We start from the raw sequence: 21,154 nt of genomic DNA, 5'->3' as shown, positions 1-21,154 counted from the left end.
GGCCACTGGAGACATCATCTGGAGGTACCATGTGAAAGCTCAAGCACCAATAGCAAGAGCAATGACGTATATTGAGCATAATGTAAAATACGCTCAGTTCAGTATGCTCCCAAGTTAATCTGAGAAACTGCAGAGCTCTTTAATTATATGTGATTTTGAAATTTTCAGTCACAGATTTTACATCAAATGTGATGATATCTCACTAGCTTTAGACAGAAATAAGAATGCATGTGTGAGCTTCACCAATTTTCAGGAAAGTGATTTTCCATATTTTTCCTGATGTTTAAAATAACAACTGTTATTTAACCCGTAACCTTGAGAAATGAAGAACAATTACTACCTCAGATAATGTAGGCTAGCTAACTGATGTTTATCCACTCATTGCTAGTTTCAGGTTAACTGAAGCTGGTCACTTTACTGTGGTGCAGTAAAGTCACCCTACACAAATTAGACATTACTGACTACCTGAGTTGCTTTGGAGAAAAGGTCACTGACTGATTGGTCACTGGGTTTGTGTGTTAGCGTTCTACATTTTCCCAGCAACTATGAACAAATTCAGTGCTGTTCTGTATGTACTATTTCACAACTACCAGCCACTCTGACAGAAAATTAAGTGTCTGGAAATAATGGCATCAAAACCAAGTAATAGTGTCAAAATTCCCATATTCTTAGTAGAAGCACAGAAGCTTTATTATAATAAAATAATGGCTATATTGTCAGGTTTCAAGGGCGAACTCCATGAACCATAAACAAATTGTAGCTAGATAAGGTGGATAAGGACTAAAGCACCACGAGGTAGAACAAACCTGACCCCACCATCAGAAGATAAATGAATTTATAGGTGACCCAATTTGGTAAACTTAGAGCTGAACCACTTCTCAGGAAAGGAGGAGGCTAAAAGTTTGTGTTGCCCAAGACATGCAAAAGTTTCACACTGGATGATGACAATCAATTTACCGATGGATCCGAGTCAGAGCTTAGTTGCAACAAGAGAGAGGATTTTGTAACGCTTTCCATCAAATCCAGTACTTGGGGGATTTTTTTAGTCCATAAAATAATTGATATTAATAATAATCACTCATTGCACATCACCAATGAACAGAAAGTAACCAAAGCATCAGGGCTTTTGCAGTTGTGTGAATAAGTGCATATAAAATCTCTGATGGACTACTAACCTAGAAAAAAGCAACCAAAAAGAATAGAAAACTGTGCAATAAAGAAAAAGAGTCCCGCATGGATCTCAAACTCATGTCTCCTGGGTAAAGGTCATCTTAATTATGCCACTACCATCCCTCCATCCTCCTTAAAAGGAATTTAGTCGCTGTTTCAAAGATCAAACACTCTTAGTTTGACTGTGAAAATCAGGCCATCATAGCTGAACTACAGAACGGCAATGATATGCAGAAGAAGAGAACTATTTGGAAGAAGAGAGAAAAGGAATAGACGTCAGACCAGTGGAAATCAGGGCTTTGATGTCATAGGAACTTTGGTTTTATGTGTTTGTGAGATGTAGTAAAGGAGGTTCCTGCTGTGAAGCATATGGTGATACAATGCTCACACCATCCCTGGGAACACTGTTTGTTTTCAGCAGGACAATGAGCCGCAACAAACCTCCAGGCTGCGAGGGCTGCATGACCAAGAAGGAGAGCGATCGAGAGGCAAAGAGCTCTAAACAATCATGATAAATAGAAGAGCTTAAATGATTGTGAATCCACTGCAAAAGTGTCTTAAACCCACAGTTTTCCAGATGTCTACTGGAGGGCGACTCCTGTGTTTGGAAAACACACTTTGGGCTATTAAGAATTCTGATAGAAAATAACTCTCAGCTCTGGTGCTCTCTGACCTCAATAAACACTTTTGTGATGAGTGTGTGTTCCTAACCACTAGTTATGAGTCTTATTGAAGAAAACACAAAGTTTATTTTGTAAATTAAGGTACTAATTAAAGTAAAAAATGAGAATAAAGCATGGTATAAAAAAGCCTCAGATGAGGCTGAGATGCATTTGAAGCTTTACAACAAACCAGGGGGTGCTCCCCCAGAAGCTACGTCCATTATTTATATACAGTCTGTGATTCCAACAATTCAATTAGACTAATTGGATGAACTGAACTGGACCTTTAGTGCTTTATGGAGCATCCTTAATGCAATTATCTGACAAATAAAATGGTTGAGTAGACTGTCCGAGAAGTATAGTATTTTATTAGCAACATATGTGTTTCACCTGTGCAGTTATTAGGATCCAGCTTGCTAACCAAGTTATCATTTCTAGCTATAAAAAACAAAACAAACAAACAAACACACCCATGTCAGAGGCCAAAATGCTTCAAAATAGTACTTCATATATGAAAGCTTAGCTTCACAGTAGCAATATCCATATATTCTGTTGCGTTTCTTACGTGTGTTGCTCGGCTGCGAGTCCATGGGAATCATCATTTTGCTTCGAGTTCCTCTCCTGGCAGCCAGAGAACGCTCCAAAGTAGAGATACTGCTGGAAACCTCATCAGCATCTGCTCCTGGAACATCACAATCAAAACCCAATCAGGGATTCAGACATCTTCATTTCCTTGGATTAGGATTTAGGTTTAGCGTTCCATTTTCCACTTGGAAAAGATCTTTATTTGATACTTTTGTGTTTTTATCATTATTAATTAGGCCTGTTTACACAGCTAATTAAACCAAGATTCATAACCCATTTATCTTAAACGTAATGATGTAAAATAAAGAGAAACTATAAGATTAAATCTAATTAAACACATAAAAAATATGAGTGTAACTAAATGAAGCTTTGCTATACACATTATATAATAAATTGATTGGTAAATGAGAATCAGTGCTGTACCTGAATGGCTGCTTTTGCTCCCCATCTGGCTCTCTGATTGGCTGTGTGCCACCTGGGGGAGGTCCTGGCAAGACTGGATTGGTGAATCGTGGCCAGACGGTGCGATGCTGGGAGCTTTCTCCATGTTCTTCATCTCCATCTCCTCGTGGTGGATCCAGAGGTCCGGAGGCCGCAGGTCCTTCTGGCTGCCCTTCCTCTTACTGGCACTGTGACTTGCTCTCTTCCTGCACAGAGGATGAGAAACGCACCGGGGAGGAGGGTCAGGAGAAGAAAACACTCCATCCATCATCGTTTATTTCCACTAAATGAAAGCACTGTGGGGTGGAGAGGGCTGTGAATTCTCCACCTGTAGCTGTACTCAAATCTGATCATCTGGATCATAAAACAGTATGAATTCAAATGAAATTTGGCATAATGTCTTGAACTGCCTCGAACTCTTGAAGATTATGAAACAAGATTATGCTCACTGAAATGTGGGGAGGAGAATTATGAAATTATACTGACATTATAAATGGGATTATACAGAAACTCTCTGAACCAGAGCATCATTTCTACTTGTATCTGTATTTTTGAGGAGTTTTCCTGTGTTTCAAATCATTAAAGATGTTTTGTTGTTTTGTTTTTTAATTTGCAGGATGTTGAGCTCTCATAGCCACCATATGATGTCATGAACAGGATTACAATAAAGGTGGATTGAAGGTAGGAAGATGAAATTAATCCACTTTATTAGTGGATTATATGATACCAAGTGTAATTTCATGAACTATATAAATAATCATTTTGACTAAAACTGAGAAAAATACTAAAAACTGCAATTTCATGAACACAAACTAGACTGAAACTGTTCATCCATTCATTATTTCTTGCTTATCTGAAGTTCTGTCTCTGTAGCAGTGGGCTAAACAGGGTATTCTTCTCCCAAGCAATCTTGGTGCCTGCAGTGGTCGACCATCGCTGATGCACCCACAATGAAAGACATATTGATTTGGAGAATGGAAATGCACTGAAGATGCACTGTGAACACAGTTGCGGCTTTTCTGTCGCATTTCTTACAAATCGGTTCAAGGAGGCTAGAAGTCGAGTTTAAAGGCATAATTGCCATTCCTGCTGTTACAAAAGTCATCTGCGTGAGTTGACTTCTAACAGGTGGTTTTGAAAGAGTAAATAAAACCTCTTGAGTGTGTTTATAAAAAGAAAACCATGACAAAACAAACTACAATGAAATAACGTTAAAACCTGATGAACTGACATTTCCTGGGATGATAAAGTCTACATGCAGAGATCTAGCTGAGGTTTTTGCTGGCTGGGTTATTTGTGATTTGGTACATATATTCAGACCTGTGTGAGCTGGCAGGGACATTAATTTCAGAGTAAATCTCTGTGAGAAAAAACAAGACATGCAGGGCAGCTCATTAACCATCTGCCTCATTACAGTGACAGCCGTTTATTGCCATCACACAGATGAATGAAACATCTTACTTCCTCTGCTGGGCGGAGGTGCGCCGTGTGCAGATGAGGGCCACGATGACAACCACGACCACGGTGACGGCTCCCACAGAAACCACAATGATGACCAGGAGGTTGCTGTTCTTCTGAGGGGTGACGCTGCCGTGAGGGGGACGCATCTGACCAATTGGAGATTCTGGAATAAATACAAGAAGAGAGGCAGAAGTTAGAAACATGAATAAATGCACACTGAAATCTGTATATTCAAAATGAATATACTAAAATGACATCAGTTTATAAAGTTTATGCCATTTTTACTGTGAATTCATTATGTATAACAAACATTTTCCTGAAACCTTCACCTAAAATGCTTGATATAGTCAACATTACAACAATAAATTATATATACTGTAATATCTCAGGCAAATTGTTAATGCTTTTTCTTTTGCTCATTAGATCTTTTAAACTAACTAAATTTCACCATAAAAAGAAAAGACAAAAATTGTTTCATACATTTTGATGATTGCTGATGACACAGTTATATTCAATTCAGTTGATTTATATAAACCCACAATAACAGCTGCCTCAAGGTGCTTAAATATGAAGAAAAAAAAGTTTTCACAGAACTCTATGAAATCCCGTGAAGTCACTGCTTCCATAAGGTTGGGGTAACAGTCAGGTGCTGCTAATCAAATGCATTAACTGATCACCAGCAAGTCTCAGCACCTATATAAATTCAGACGTTTTGTCAGTTTGCTGGTCAGGAGCATTCAGGTGTGTGTTAGAGAAGCAATAATTGCTCTATTCAGAGAAGGTTCATTTGACGTCCATCATTCTCCAATGAGAAAGATTATTTACAATTTAATTCAATTCAATTTAATTCAACCTAAGGTCACATGGTGACAGTATATTTAGAAAGACACTGAGGGGACTTCCGGTCGCTAGGGGGATGTAGCAGGTAGAGGAGAAGACTGCTCCGCTAACTTTTTTACCTTTTCCACTCCTGAACCAGCCAATTCACAACAAAACTATTGAACTGCGTACGTTTTATTTTACGGTCTCCGAAATTGGTTTTTCCTCGTTCTAACATGGCCTCGAAACGCACTAAAGCGGCAGAAAAGGAGGACGACGCACCTAAGCTGAACATGGCGGCCATCTCCTCCCTTCTGGAGCAGCATAGGGAGGCATTGGCCAGCGACTTCAAAACATCTTTTAGTCTACTGGAGTCGAAGTTTGACGAAGTCCGCTCTGCGGTGGAAGACCATGGCCAGCGGCTCGGATCTCTAGAGCTAGCAGCGGACGACTTAAGCCAGCGGGTTAGAGATCTCGAGGACGTTTGTTCCAATCTCAGCGAATCCAACACTAAACTCCTGGCTAAAGTTACGGACTTAGAAAGCCGAAGTAGGCGCCAGAACCTGCGTATCCTGGGACTCGAGGAGGGCGTTGAAGGTGGGCATCCCACAGAATTCTTTGCAGATTTGCTCTGTGAGGTTTTCGGGAAGGAGAGGCTCCCGACCCGCCCGGAGATTGACAGGGCCCACCGTATACCTGCCGCTAAGCCAGCCCCAGGTCAGAGACCGCGACCCGTAATTATACGCCTTCATCGGTACCAGGTAAAGGACTTTCTTATCCGGGAGGCCCGGCGAGGAGGGACACTAGAATACCATGGTCGGCAGATCCGCGTGGTGGAGGATTACTGCCCGGAAGTTTTGAGCAAGCGAGTGGAGTACCGGGAAGTGATGTCCGAGCTGTACAAACGGGGTCTCAAGCCCGCTCTGCTGTATCCTGCACGACGCTGGCTTCATTCGGCCGATGAAGCGAGGAGGTACTTGGACGGCCTACCCGCTACAGCCGAATCACCCTGAGAGCCTGCTTATCTGGTGTTGACGTTTGTCCGCGGGTCAGCCCTGTGAGTAGATTGTCCTGGCTATCTTCGTCTCCTGGGATGTGGAAGGACTTTCGTTCATATCCAGGCATTACCGACGTCTCTTCCTTTTTTTTTTCTTTTTTTTTCCCCCCCCTTCTTCTCTGCTATTTACTAGCTGGGGGGCTATTCATATCTCATTGCTTCTATTGTCCCCAAAGTTGATCATTGGTTCTGTTGTGGTTCTATGGTGACTGCTTTAACAAATTTCTACTGCTCATAGAGGAGTGTTGTGCTTACTGTAATCATCGTTATGGGAGCTAAAGTCTGTTCTTAGTGTTAGACAGGAAGAGTTTATTGTTCTGGAGGGTACACAATGTGTGTTTTGGAGAGCTTGCTGCTTTTTTCCTTGGCAGCTGTCTTGTGGGTGGGGGGGTGGATGGGGAATGGGGGGAGGGGGGAGACATCCTTCAGAGCCGGGGTGGTTTTATGTTGTTTTGTCAAGTTGGGGGATCCGGGAACCATTCTACTCTCTGTTTTAGTCGCTTGCTTGTCATTTTTTTTGTACTCTGTTTTCAGCTGCACCTGTTTTCTTACATTTTCAGTGCGGGACTATGGGTAGTCGCTTGAACTTTGTAAGCTGGAATGTCAAAGGTTTAAACCACCCTGTTAAAAGAAGGAAGGTGCTCTCACACATAAAGCAGTTTAAAGCAGCTGTTGTCTTTCTTCAAGAAACACATCTCCGTGATTCGGATAACTCTCGTCTTATGTCCCGATGGGCAGGGCAGCACTTTCATTCCACCTTTCAGGCTAAGGCCAGAGGCGTTTCTATTCTAATTGACCAAAATATTCCTTTTGAGGAACATAATGTAATTTCTGATACGAGTGGCCGGTACGTTTTTGTTTCGGGTAAACTCTGTAATACGAAAGTTGTGTTGGCCAACATATATGCCCCTAATATTGATAATGTAGCTTTCTTCCAGCGTGCTTTCTCGTTGTTGCCTGATCTGAGCTCATATTCTCTTATACTTGGTGGTGACCTCAACTGTTGGCTGGACCCTGTGTTAGACCGATCCTCCCCGAATCCCTGCACTGTCAGTAAATCTGCTCTTTTCATCCAATCCTTTTTATCTAACTGTGGTGTCTCTGATGTTTGGCGCTGCTTACACCCCCACGGAAGAGAGTATTCTTTTTTCTCACAGGTACACCACACTTATTCTAGGATCGATTATTTTCTTATTCATAAGCAGCTGACTCCATGGGTCCGATCCTGTGAATACCAGACCATAGTGATATCAGACCATTCCCCTGTTGTGCTATCAATGAGTTTCCCAGACATCCCTCAATCCAGACGACACTGGCGTTTTAATTCGACTCTCCTGGCAGATGTAAACTTCCTGGAATTCATGAAAGAACAAATAAACTTGTTTCTTAAAACGAATACCGTAGGAGAAACTTCTAGCTTAACAATTTGGGATACGCTAAAAGCCTTTCTTAGGGGACAGGTTATTTCCTATACTGCTAATATGAAGAAGAAGGCCTGTATAGAACGACTCGATTTAGTCAACCGAATCAAAGAAATAGATCTGCTCTATGCTAAGGTAAAAAGCCCAGACCTATACAATAAGCGCGTGGAGCTTCAGACTAAATTTGAGCTCCTCTCAACGCACTCAATTGAACGTCAGCTCCTGAAGAGTAAGAGTTTGTTTTATATTCATAGCGATAAATCGGGTAAGATGCTTGCCAGCCAGTTAAGGGGCTTCCAGGCAAAACAACATATCACGAAGATTAGAATGGCTAATGGTAATATCACTTCGGACCCTTCCAAAATTAATGATACGTTTAGGGCTTTTTACTCCCAACTTTACACCTCCGAATTCCCGCAGGAAAACACTTTAATGGATAACTTTCTAAAGACTTTGAATGTACCTATGCTTTCCTCTGATAGTAAAAACAGATTGGATGAACCCATCACGCCAGAGGAGCTGAGCGCAGCCATCTCCTCATTGCAGCCTGGGAAATCCCCTGGCCCTGACGGCTTTCCTGTAGAATTTTTCAAAGCATTCTCACCCTTGCTTTTACCTCAACTACATTTAACCCTTTCCGACTCATGGAAGTGTGGTAGACTTCCGCCATCCTTTTACGAGGCAAGTATTGCTCTTGTCCCAAAGAAAGGTAAGGATCCTGTGGAATGCTCATCCTTTAGGCCAATCTCTCTATTAAATGTTGATGCTAAAATTTTGGCCAAGGTTTTGGCGCGTAGGCTGGAAAATATCTTGCCCTCAGTTATATCCGAAGATCAAACAGGCTTCATTAAGAATCGTTACTCTTATTCCAATATCCGCCGACTATTGGATGTATTATACACCCCTTCCAATCAGGGTCCTGAGTGCATTCTCTCCCTAGATGCGGAGAAGGCATTTGATCGGGTAGAGTGGAAATATTTATTCACGATCCTAGATAAATTCAATTTTGGATCGAAATTTATTTCATGGATAAGGTTATTATATATGTGCCCTAACGCTTCAGTTTTTACTAATTCCATACAGTCGCGGCCTTTCAACCTCCAACGAGGAACCCGTCAGGGATGCCCCTTAAGTCCTCTTCTTTTCAATCTGGCTATAGAACCACTCGCCATTGCACTCCGCAGCTGTGGGGAGATCAATGGGATCCGGAGGAAAGGTGCTGAACATAAAGTATCCTTGTATGCCGATGATCTTTTAATTTTTATTTCAAACCCCAAAATATCTGTACCTGCAATGTTATCCATACTTCGCCAATTTGGCCAGTTTTCAGGATACAAGCTCAACCTATGTAAAAGTGAGTTGTTTCCTGTGGATGGAGGGGCACCAGTGTTTGACTATACTACCCTCCCCTTTAGAATAGCAGGGAATCAATTTACATATCTAGGTGTAATTATTACAAGGACACATAAATGTCTCTTCAAAGCGAACTTCCTTCCTCTGTTAAATAATGCAAAAAAACATCTGGCACAGTGGTCCCCTCTCTCCACCTCTTTGGTGGGAAGAATCAACTCAATCAAAATGAATATACTTCCTAAATTTTTGTATCTCTTCCAATTGTTACCAGTATTTATCCCCAAATCCTTCTTTGATTCCTTGGACTCAATTATCTCATCTTATATATGGAGGGGTAAACGCCCTCGATTGAACAAGGCTCAACTCCAAAAACCCAAGAGTCGTGGAGGCCTGGCACTGCCTAACCTTCGATATTACTATTGGTCAGCAAACATGCGCTACATTATATCTTGGCTTTACTTCCACAACAAGGGTAATTGCCCATCCTGGGTGCTCATGGAGTTGAACTCGCCCACAGGCTCTTCTGTCCTGGCCCTGATTGGATCTTCACTCCCCCTTCCCCCAAACAAGACAATCGATAACCCAGTTGTCTGGCACACGGTGAGGGTGTGGGCTCAGATGAGGAAGCATTTTGGATTAACAGGTTTCTCCCTTCTAAGTCCAATTCTTTCTAACCCCCTTTTTCAGCCATCACTATCTGATCCTATATTTTGAGATTGGCATGATAAGGGCATTACATGTTTCAATGATCTATTTTTTGACAATACTTTTGCATCTTTTGCCCAGCTTTCTGAAAAATTTAATCTCCCACGTACACATTTTTTCAGATATTTGCAGACCAGACATTTCCTCCAATCTCAGATTCCAAACTTTCCGGTAGCACCAGCTGCAAGCCCAGGGGATATGCTCCTCACCCTAATCCCAACACGTAAAGGGTTTATCTCTCTTATTTATGACAGGCTGGTGAGCATGAACGGTTCTTCGATAGATCGGATTAAAACGGCCTGGGAACAAGATTTAAATCAGTCCCTGTCTATGGATACATGGGACTTAATACTCAAATTAGTTAATTCCACGTCCCTATGTGTCCGCCACTGTCTTTTACAATTTAAGGTTGTGCATAGGTTCCATCTCTCCAAAGTCAAACTATCCCGTATGTATCCGAACGTTGACCCTACCTGTGATAAGTGTGGGAGTGCGGAGGCTTCCCTTATTCATATGTTCTGGAAGTGCCCTAGCCTCGAAGGATTCTGGAGAGATATATTTCAGACCTTATCCCTACTTGTTGGACACCATATGGATCCTGACCCTTTAGTTGCGCTTTTTGGCACCACTGGAGAGGCTGATGCACGGTTGACCTCGTCACAGCGTTGCATGCTCTCCTTCGCCTCCCTTGTAGCTAGACGTACAATCCTCCTAAGATGGAGGGGCGCCCCTTTGCCCACCCAGGCTCAGTGGCTGAGGGACCTTATGTACTATCTGAGCCTTGAAAAGATCCGGTATGCGATTAGCAACAACAGCGGTAAGTTTTACAAGGTGTGGGGGCAATTCCTGAAATACTTTTCCAGCCTCCAGGCTACAAACCCGACTTCCAGCATTGCTCAGTAAATCCTCCCCCCTTCTTCTTCTTTTTATTTATTTACTTATTTATTTATTTATTTATTGTTAGTCGTTTGTGTGTTTTTCTTATTTTGTTTTTGATTTATCTGTGATGTTGTTTTTATTTGTTTGCTTCTTTTTTCTTGCTTTGTTTGTTTGGTTTTTTCCTTCCTGGTCTGAGGGATAGGGGTTCTAAGTGTTGTGGGTAGGGGATAAACTGCTGGAAGCAATTATAAGACATGTGAGTGTGTCATTAATCTGTATTCTGATATTTCAGTTTTAACAGTCGCTGTGAAACTTGCTTGTTTGGTGTTTGTCAATTCTGCGTGTATTTGCTTTTCTTTGTTGCTTCAACTCAATAAAAATATCTTTGAGAAAAAAAAAAGAAAGACACTGAGTACGACTTGTCTGGAAGGCTTACAAGGAGAACGCGTTTCTTAGCTGAGGAGAAGATGGCAGCACAGCGTAGGTTTGTAAGGTTTGAATAAAGCACAAGATTTCTGGAGGAATGTGCTTTGGCAGACGAGCCCAAAGTGGAGACGTTTGCCTCAATGAACTGAAGCAACGTTGTGAAGAAGACTGATCCACAATTACTCCGCAACAATGTGAGAGACTAATAAAGCCATAAAGAAATCATTTAATCATTTAACTTTTTCTATTCGAAGAAGATTGAATTTTACTGAAATTTAAATTTGGTTTTACCTTTTTCATAATATCATGTGGAAAGCAGAACAGGAAGGGTAACACTACTATAAGTTGATATACCGAATCAAATTTTAGGCAAATTGCTATATTTAACTGCTTCACAGTCACATTTTTATATCTGTCTTAGTTGTGCAACCAATATATGTTATTCCACGATACCCAAAATTGAGACAAAGGAAAAAGAAGAAGTGGTTTGACTGGACTGAAAACGCAAAGCTGCTGCTGTTGCTGCTTTACCGATCAATACACAGTGTGTGTATGAGTGTACGACAGGTGTAAAGGGAAAGAGGGGAATTGATGACACGCTCTGTCATTCATTAACTCGACCTTGGAGCAGAGAGAGAGAGAAAATAGGAAACACATAAGGGGGATGAAGTCCAAATGCAGAGGCGAGGGAAGTGTGTTAAAGAGGGAGGAGCTGGAGAGGTGGAAAAAGGAAAGGAAAACATAGGAATGGAGAGACAATAAAATGACTGAGAGGGAAGAGAAAATGAAAGAAGAAGAAAGGGAGAAGATGGATGAACAAAATATCAAGAGAAGTGTGTACATATGAGACAAAGAGAAACACAAAGGAAAAGAGATAGCAGGACACTTTTCCTCTTTCACCTTCTCTCTCCATTTGCTTGTCTCTCTCAATGAAAACCACAATCCATCAAAGCTTACGGCCACAGCACAGAAGCCACAACACCACCTTCTTTTCCTTTTTAAAGTACAATTTCATCATCTTTCTTCCTTTTTTTTCTTTTTAAATTCTTTATTTAATTTCAGAATTCTGAGTTTTAGCTGATGCAGTTTCTGCTTTCATTGTTTTGCGAGAGCAAAGGTTATGGGGTAATTAAAATATACTAAGTTCAACCTTTGATGTCACCAGAAAAAGTGATGACAGTTCAACTTCTTTTTTGAACAAAGCGTCAACCTTCAGGTCTGAAAACTGCAGATCTTCGAGTGGCCACGTGATGCTGGTTCCAAAAGCGAGTCACTCATCACAGCCTCTCATGTTAAAATGCTTAGTTTCATGGATGGATAAAAGCACGCACATTTTTATGGACAGTATTGACCTTTATAACAGCTGTACAATCGTGCTGTACAGAGGGCAATAGCAAATTCATGTGTAGTGTTTGCGCCTTTTAGAGTATTTTAATCTATCTGCCTGCCAAATATAATGTTTTCCTGTGTGGTGCAGGCCATCAAGGAAGATTATGCTTCAATTTTTATGAGTAAAATTGTAGAATTTCTACTGTCTACCACAAACATGTATTAGACGCTTGCTAGCATTAAGTGATAGATTAGTGCTTGATTTTATTATCCACACGTGGTCACATCTGGCTCCTAAAATCAAATGTGGTGGCTGCAGAAATGCTAAGGTTGAGGATTCAAAACGTAAAGTCCAGAAACCAATGGTTAATGTCATGGTTACATTCATGGATTATATACAGGCAGCGTGATCTCAATCCTTTACTGACCAGGATCTGCCTCTATGGTAAGAAAATAGGTATGCTTGTGGAAAGTCTTACCTTCTAGCGTTTTGTGTGAAAAATGTGCATTTAAGTCCAAACCAAGAAGTTCTGGTGATTAAAACTAACTAAAAACAACATCTGAAAATAAAAAGTCCAAAAGATCAAATGAAAAAATAGCAGACCTACAAAGTCCTGAAAGTCCTGTGATTGATGACACTACCTTCACCTCAGCTACACTGTGCACACGTTGATTGCTTTGAATTTTTCCCCACTGGTTAAAAATGATCACAGTTGTTTACAAGTGACAAGTTAAACATGTGAAAGTGAAGGTAAAAATGATTTAAATCAAGTCAATCATCACCTGTTAATCAGCATCTGCTTTTTGTGCAGCGGTGGTACAGTTCTGTTTCTTTAGCACTTATCCACTCACTTCAGATGAACTCAGCGACCATAAAATGGAGAGAACTCAGCTAATTAGGTCTGATTTACACCTCAGAATGTCACATAATTAAATTCATGCTACTCTAGCATGAAAAACAGAACTGAAATCAGTAGGAGTCACTTGCTAACTTAAAATATTTTATAGCTCCTGGGCGTACAAAGATGTTTATATTGTGGGAACAAGTTGGCTAAACTTCAGGTAACTTTCAGGTCTTTTCCTGTTATGCTAATGCATTCGCCAGTTACTTGGTTAAACACTCGTTCCCACAAGCTGGATAAATATTTAAAACAATTGTTCCCACAAGTTAAACAAAGAACAAAATACTTGTTCCAACAATATGAACATGTTGTTCCCGCAAGATAAGCAATTTAGTTCGACCAAGAGATAAAACATCTTTTTCCACAAGTTCCTTCAATATAATGAAATTTTTCTCACAAGAGAAACAACTTGTTCAATGACATGCCCGTGAGAAAAATACCTTGATCCCACAAGTTAAATAACTTGTGTGCATTGTATCACTGCATATACATGTAGCTATATAGCTACATGACAGAACAGATTAGTTTGTACAGAATTGTCACGATCCTGGGTCTTATGACCCAGTGTTTTGAGTTTTAGTTCATTTTGATGTTTATAGTGTATGTTTAAGCTTATTAAGTTTCCTATGTTCATTTGCTTATTAGTTCCCCCTTGTGTTTTCAACCCCTGTGAAGTCTCCCTTGCCCTTCGTGTGTTTCATGTCTGTGTGTCTTATGTTGTCAGGTCTGCGTCTCATTGTATTTCCTGTTTTATTTTGAAGGGGTCCTGTGTTCCTATGTTCAATGTTTTTAGTGTTACTCTCTCCTTGTGACGTCGTTATGTTCATGTGTGTCAGCTGTTTCTCCATGTGTTCCCATTTCCCTCATTATCCTCCTGTGTGTATTTAGTCCGTGTGCTTTCAGTCATTCTTTGTCAGGTCGTCTGCTCGTCCATGTCACTACTTCAGGAATCTATGTCAGTTCACCATGTTTAAGGTTTTTTCATGTTTAGTTTTAGTTCACCCAGTTTGGGTTATTGTTTAGTTTCACCAATGCCCTTTTGCTAGCCTCAATAAACGGCTTGTTTTTTGTTAAATCCACGCCACGTTCAGTTTTTGGAGTCTGCGTTTTGGGTCCTTTTGTCAACACATACAGTCTGCCCTCGCCGGACTGTGACAAGAATACCATTAATGTTTTTCTTGTTCCTATTTATACATTAAGGAAAACTTGTACAGGAGGTTTAAAACTCTTGATGTTTTATGTACAGGACTGTGTCATCTGATGTTAACTAAAGGTAACCGTGGAGACAAAAATTTGATTTTAGTTAGTCGAATGGTAGTCTTCTGCTCATCCACTTATTGGCACCTTGTTAAATTTCATCTTAAAAAAGCTTTTTAGATTAAGAAAGGTCGTGGCAAAAATGTCTTTCATCAAATTAATATTTGTTTTTACAATAAATTACAGTTTTATTGAGTATAAAGTAGAAAAAGAGTCCGTAATTTTAAATAACAAAAAGATGCAACAATAGCAGCAACTGACAGGAAGTCAAAACTGACCCGCGAGCAAAATGTATGTTACTGATGATAACAAGAGTAGTAACAACCTCTACTGAGATGCCCAGAAGCTCAGAGAAACTGTGTAGAATAAATCACAAACTCTCGCCAGCTGAGTCAGTTTAAAGCCACAACGACACCAACAAATCAACACAAGGGCGACGGAGAGCACAGAAATCCTTGCAAAGCCCAGAAATCCAGCAGGGAAGCGAAACTGAGCAGTTACAAAGATGACAATGCAAACAAAGACATCAAAATGCAGCGTGATTCCGACTAATTTTATTTTATAGCTTATAGTTTATTCTTTGTAGACTGGAGCATAAAGCACTGTAGCACCAAAGGGACAAATCAAAGACAAGGTCCACCCCAGGGGGAAAAAATCTCTGTGGAGAAACCAGAGTATACACATCAATGAGGCTTTAATCTGAACATCACTGTCAGTCACAATGACATCATACTGGATAACATTTTGTCCTACTTTTACTATGTTCCTGCAACTGTTCATGAACAAGCAGGTTTTTTTTTCATTTGTTAAGTTTTAAAATCCAATAAATGAGTATTAAAAAACTTCAGAGAAACAACTCAGCGCTGTCCTTAATACCAGCAGAGAGATAAACTCAATACTATCATACAGTCCAATTATGTGCACAACATTATTACTGAAGCCTCCTTAGTATTTAATTAAGGGTTGATGTTAATGTAAAACCTGCATCACGTGGACGGTTCTTTTGGAGGCTCCTATGGAAACCACATGCTGTAAATAAACTGCAACATCTCGGCAGTTAATGGATTGACCTTATACAAAGACATGAACAGAAATAACTTTGCGTGGGGCACAATCCACATTACAAATCTTTTTATCCAATACTTTGGTTTATACAGCTGCAAATCCAACACTTTTGCCAACAATTTGATGTGTTTAGTTTTTCAGTATTGTCATCATATTAGCAAATATGTTAATCTCTCAGTTTAGGAATATAAACTTAATATGCATAATGTATAATATGCTTAATGTGCTTTCCATTAATGTATAAACATGAAAGCCATTTTTTCTGACCAGCAGAGAGAAAATGTCTGAACATTTCTGAGCTACTTAAGTGAAGCTACAGGGGGTTATAAAAGACGAAGAAGTTAATGTTTTTGATTAAAACTCTTGAGATGTTGTTTCCCTTCACTTAAAACTGAGATATTTTTAACTTTAATAGCTTGGCGCTGTGAGTGGAGAGGTATGGACCTCTCACAACAACTGCCAGCATCTACTTCCCAAGAGATATGAAGAGAAAACTGAGGAACTTTAGTGAATGAGTGGCAGTGCTGAAGGTCTTTGCTCGGTTGAGGCAAGAACATCAGACGGGATCGGTTCACCTCTGCACAGAAGCCGTCAGACCTACAGAGCTGTGGCACAATGAAACCAATCTGAGGTGACTCTTCTCAAGCTAATTTTTCAAGTGAGAGGAAGCTCTGCGACATAAACGACGACACCGAGTTAAAGATGAAATACCGTTGAGCTGATGAACGAGGCTGCGACCTGCCTGACCCGCAATAAAGCCAGAGGGGAACGGAGGTCAAAGAGGACAGATTTATGATCTCCTCCGGGAGCAGCAGCAGCAACTGCGCTGACAAAATGTCAGAGTCCATCTTCAGATATACACAAGCACACACGCTGCCCGACAGTGCTCCAGTGAGACCAGATATAGACCCTGACCTCTGACCTACCAGCGGAGGAGGAGTAACAGTCTTTCTCCAGCAGAAACGGGAGCGGACAGTTATGATTATGACCATGGTTTATATCATCAGCCAATGCTTTAGCTTTTATAGTGGTTTCAGCATTATTAGCTGCAATAGTAGTGTAGTTTACAGCAAATATAGTATTTTTATATGCATCAGTAGAAGTGGCGTTAACTATGCAGTTTGCATGAGTACATTCACTTTAGACATAATTATTGTTCTTGGTATGAGTATAAGTCACCTTGTATTAAACATAATGATTGTGTGCAGTAGGGAAAAAAAAATCTCTCTGTGTGTTTAATTTCAAACAATAGTTGACCAAGCAGCACAAAACCCTGAAAAGATGATTTTGACTTCCAGCATTCACCTCTCCTGTCATGCACAGCTGCTACTACACAGATGCTGGATTAGCCGGGTCTAAATGCTCTCTGGTGGAGTCCAAACTCTCCCAGGGGTTTTAAAAGTGGTATTTAAAGTGGTTTAAACATGGCGAGCTGGGCTGAACCAGACTGTCCCGCTGATTTTAACAGTAGTACATTTGTAAGGTTGCCAAAACTCGGACGTCTGGTGTGTAAAGTACACTTTTGCACTTAACATCAAGCCCCACATTCTGTGACCGGCCCTGCTGCATATTGCGCTCTCCTGGTATGTGTGGAACAGATGGATTACTTTTGCTTCCAAACGCAGTGTCCTCACAACAACATAAAAAAATCCCCACCTTTTCAGCGTAAGCATTCGTATTTTAATATAGCTAATTTTGAAATAAAGCTTTTCTATCAACATCAACATGCTCGTTTTCACTGCTGAGGTCCTAATTTTGCAACAACATAGCTATCTGACAAAATCAGTGTTGTCTTTGCTATTCTATTATTTTGGCCTGAGTTATTTACAGACCGTCTTTTAACCCCTTGGCAACCTCCAGTCGCTATGGACAAATGTATGTTCTTTGATCGGCTAGCGATCTGTTGCTGAAGTTTGTGGCCTGCCGCTGAGGAATCGGTCACAAAACAGGTGCTTCACCAGAGAATTCCTTGTGTTTGCTTTGGTCTTTAGCAGAATGCTAGACGGAAGATGTCAACATGTTCTTGAACACTGACTATTGCTGAGTATTACTCGAAAAGTGCAAATCAAGCTACCACTGCAACCATGATAATGTTCACGAGAGCTAAATTCAATGTTTCAAATACAAATGTTCTTTTGTTCCTGTTTGCACGTTTCACAGTTCTGCTAGGTGAGGAGTAGGAGAACTTTCTGGGGAAAGAAAAAACCACGACAGGATGAAAATATTAATTATATCATTAACAATATTAGAAGTACAGACAAACAGCTGTATTCCATATTAGAGTGTTAGAGCCACGGAATATAAATAATTCATATGTTTAATATTGTTAGTTGTACTGTTTTTAATTAGAAATGAAAGGCAACTATCCTTTCTTCTCTATGTCAAATCAGTCCAATAACGCTGCTGTTGTTGTCATTATATTAAAAACTACAAGCTGAAGATTTATATGCCACCCCACTCTTTTAATCCTGTTTGTCCATAAAGATGATTATTTTCCTCCACTTTATAGAAACACTGATTGATGGCGAGATAGTGAATCTAATTAAATTTTCCTGCCACGGGCGATGCGACGGCGAACATGAAGCGATGCTCACCGACTGTAAATCAGCAAGCTGGAGCTCCTTGTCAGGACAGAGCGACTTATTAAAGTAAGTTTAGACATGACTGAGTCGAGTGATTAGAGGAATCAGTTGAGCGGCTGTGATGAGCTGATGATGCTGCAAGAGTATCACAACAGACACGCACACACAGCCAGCTCAGCTCTCAGGAGATTCAGTCTCATTGTTGTATCGAGCAAAATAATGAACCTAAAAGTAATTCTGCTTTCTGACAGACTCAGCAGAAAATGCAGAAGATGAGTTTCTGTTACCGTTGATGCTGCTCCTGTCAATCGGGTTGGTGTCAGGCGGCCAGTAGGCGTGTTCTCCTCCTCGACCTGAAAGGCGAGAAAGAAGGAGTATCACTAAGGAAAAGGGATAAATGAAGAGAAAATGGGCTCAGAGTAATTTTGTGGATGGAACACCTGAATCTGACAGAGAGATTGCTCCCTTCTTAGGAAATAAATTGCCGTCTTAAGGCACATGTCATGTTGTACATGTGCTCTCTGTGTATGTGTGTGTGCAGTTTCTCCTAAGAGTGCATTTAGACCAAATCCTTAGGTTTGTTTTATCCACCCACCTGGATCCTGACACTGGATTGGATGTTTAGAATGGTTTCCATAGTAACGAAATACAGACAAATTGGAGATGGTTATTGAAGTGGTTCAAAGCTGGATCATCAAAATGGCAAAGCCAGCAGCTTTAAATCACCCACTTAAACTTGATTTAAAGAGGTTTAGATTTTTGTTTTTGTGTTGTTTCTTTGTCTTTCAGAAGGTCCTTGTGTGTGTGTTCTTATTACTTTTGTGCTAACATGACAGATATTCTGAAATTGAGTTTAATTAACTAACACAAAGTAGATTTATACCTGAAGCCATTTTGTATTATAAACTTTTTGCTTTCTGGGTAAATAATGATGCTGCTATCTATGCTTGCCAGTTTACACTCTGAAACCTGGATTTATGCCCATTGCAGTTGGTGTTATGAAGGAGTGGCTAGAGAACTGTTCTGCTGGATTGTTTATTACCTACATATATTCATTAAGACCACGGCAAAAGTTATGGAAAGATATAAATACATTTTTTAACGGGCAGTTTGGTCCAGCTTAGAAGTAGTTAAGGTTCCAGGTACACAGACCAGTTGACTCGTCAGTGGTAATCACCCTTCACTAGGGATGTGTAAATATGTATTTCTCGACCAGCTGGTGAGTGTTTGCTTGCTCTTCCTGTATACGTCTCGGTCACAAAGAGGTATACACAGCTTGAAAAGCTCCTTGTGATTGTTTTGGTTGCTATCCAGACTTCTCTCCAATCATTTACCAAGTACTCACAAAGCAACAGTGAACCTGTGAAGAGTGTGACGCAAATGTAAAATGTTGACCTTTAAGTTCTTCAGTTCTGGTTTATGTCACTATTTTTTTTTAAAGTTGCACTTCCGGTGAGTATCTGCAGACAATTTGGAGTCTTTCATCGAAACTAAAGGTAACCAAGGCAATCTGCAAATGACCAAAGCAATTGCAAGGAGGTTCGGATGGTGCCAAGGGGTTGCCATTGTTAAAAAAATGACAGATATTTCTCAAGAAATTCCTTCTGAAAAATTTGAACAGGACACCATCTGCTCTTGAGAGCTGTGTGAATAAGTCCTGACTTTTGGAGTCATTCCAGATCTGGATCGAGGAATTTTTGGAATGATTATTTACCACTTCAATGTAGAACAAAATTCAAAAGACAATACTTGTCTTCACAAATATGCAGATAATTAAAAAAACAATTAACTGGGAGACACTGTCATAGCCAGTGAGACCAAATTCTCGCAATCTGGGATCCTTCTGAATTCGGGGAATCATGCATCTCAAATAACTGCATCAAACAACCTATCAAATCCACAAAAACGAGAGAATTTAACCTTCACTGGCTGATGCACTAAAAACTTCAGAAACAGCCAGCTAAAGACAGTTTATTGAGTTTCTGCCTCAAAGTTAAATAAATGTAGATGGTAATCCTGAACCCAGTCTTCTATGTGCAATAGTATTCACATTCTGAACTGCTTAGATAGAATCAAGACTTTAATTATGTGTAAGTTAATGACAAAGATAATCTAACAGCATTTTATTTGTGTTTGGACACAGTCAGTTTCTCTGTTTATCAGTTACAAAGCCAATTCAGTCAGCTAAGTTTCACTAATGATGTGCTTATATCATCCAATTCTTTGTCTTATTTTTGTGTTGTTCTTCATATTATTATACTACATTGTGGGGAAAATATTTCAAAGACTAATTTGTCAAATAATCAACTGTTGTTTGAATATCTAGTAAAGGCTGAGCCAACAGGAACTTTTTAGTGTTGATGCCAATACTGATATTGACATACTGGCAGGCATTTCATGCCTTTCTATAGTTTCCTGGCTATTTCCTGGCAATCAGAGTAGGGCTCAACCCTAGCATTATTAACACTTGGAGCTAGCCTACTGTGCTCACTTGAAAACATTGACCACAGACATGATAAACAGACATTTTAGTATTCAGTTCAGTCTTTACCTTGCAAGCATTGTATAAACAGACATTAATAATTTTAATTTTCTAATTAGATTTAATTTTTATGTTGACTTTTTGTTTTAATTCAGTTCAGTTTCAGTTAGTGTCCAGAGTGAATTTCAGTTTAGGTTTATTGTTTGAAAATGTTTCAGTGTTGGATTTAGTTGTTTTCTTTACAAAATTAATTAAAAAAAATACAAATGTGTTTGACAGATATTTCCTCTGTATTTTAGTTTTATTGTGTCTGTTTTCCAAGTTCACTAAATAGTTTCGATTACTTTATTTTTTATGAAGTCCGGTTTTTATTTTTTACCTTAGTTTACTAAAATGTTTTGTTAATTTCAATTAACTATACTTAAAATAACCTTAAACATTAACCACCACAGCACAGGATGGTTGATTAGCATGATGCACTGGGCAATACAAATGGTATTCTGTGCATTCTGAGCTGCAGCAGTTTTAAAATCTCCAGTTACACCCCTATCAGTAATG

At 39.9% G+C, this 21,154-nt stretch overlaps 1 protein-coding gene across 1 annotated transcript in view; it reads right to left on the bottom strand.

The window, feature by feature from the left end:
* The window catches only part of dcc (DCC netrin 1 receptor), a 406,171-nt gene that overhangs the window by 67,430 nt on the left and 317,587 nt on the right, over positions 1-21,154 (bottom strand). Inside the window, exons 22-25 of the mRNA XM_085359610.1 lie at positions 18,402-18,467; positions 4,320-4,482; positions 2,841-3,064; positions 2,398-2,514 (exon numbers count right to left, since the gene is read on the bottom strand). Coding sequence (XP_085215736.1) covers positions 2,398-2,514; positions 2,841-3,064; positions 4,320-4,482; positions 18,402-18,467 — 570 coding nt within the window. The remainder of the gene's footprint in view (positions 1-2,397; positions 2,515-2,840; positions 3,065-4,319; positions 4,483-18,401; positions 18,468-21,154) is intronic.

This window comes from Diplotaxodon limnothrissa, linkage group LG7, assembly GCF_057381915.1.
Source record: "Diplotaxodon limnothrissa isolate DT_005_m linkage group LG7, D_limnothrissa_male_GT1.1, whole genome shotgun sequence".
Lineage (NCBI taxonomy): Eukaryota > Metazoa > Chordata > Actinopteri > Cichliformes > Cichlidae > Diplotaxodon > Diplotaxodon limnothrissa.
Note: the sequence above shows the minus strand (reverse complement) of the source record. Positions and strands in the feature narration are given on the sequence as shown.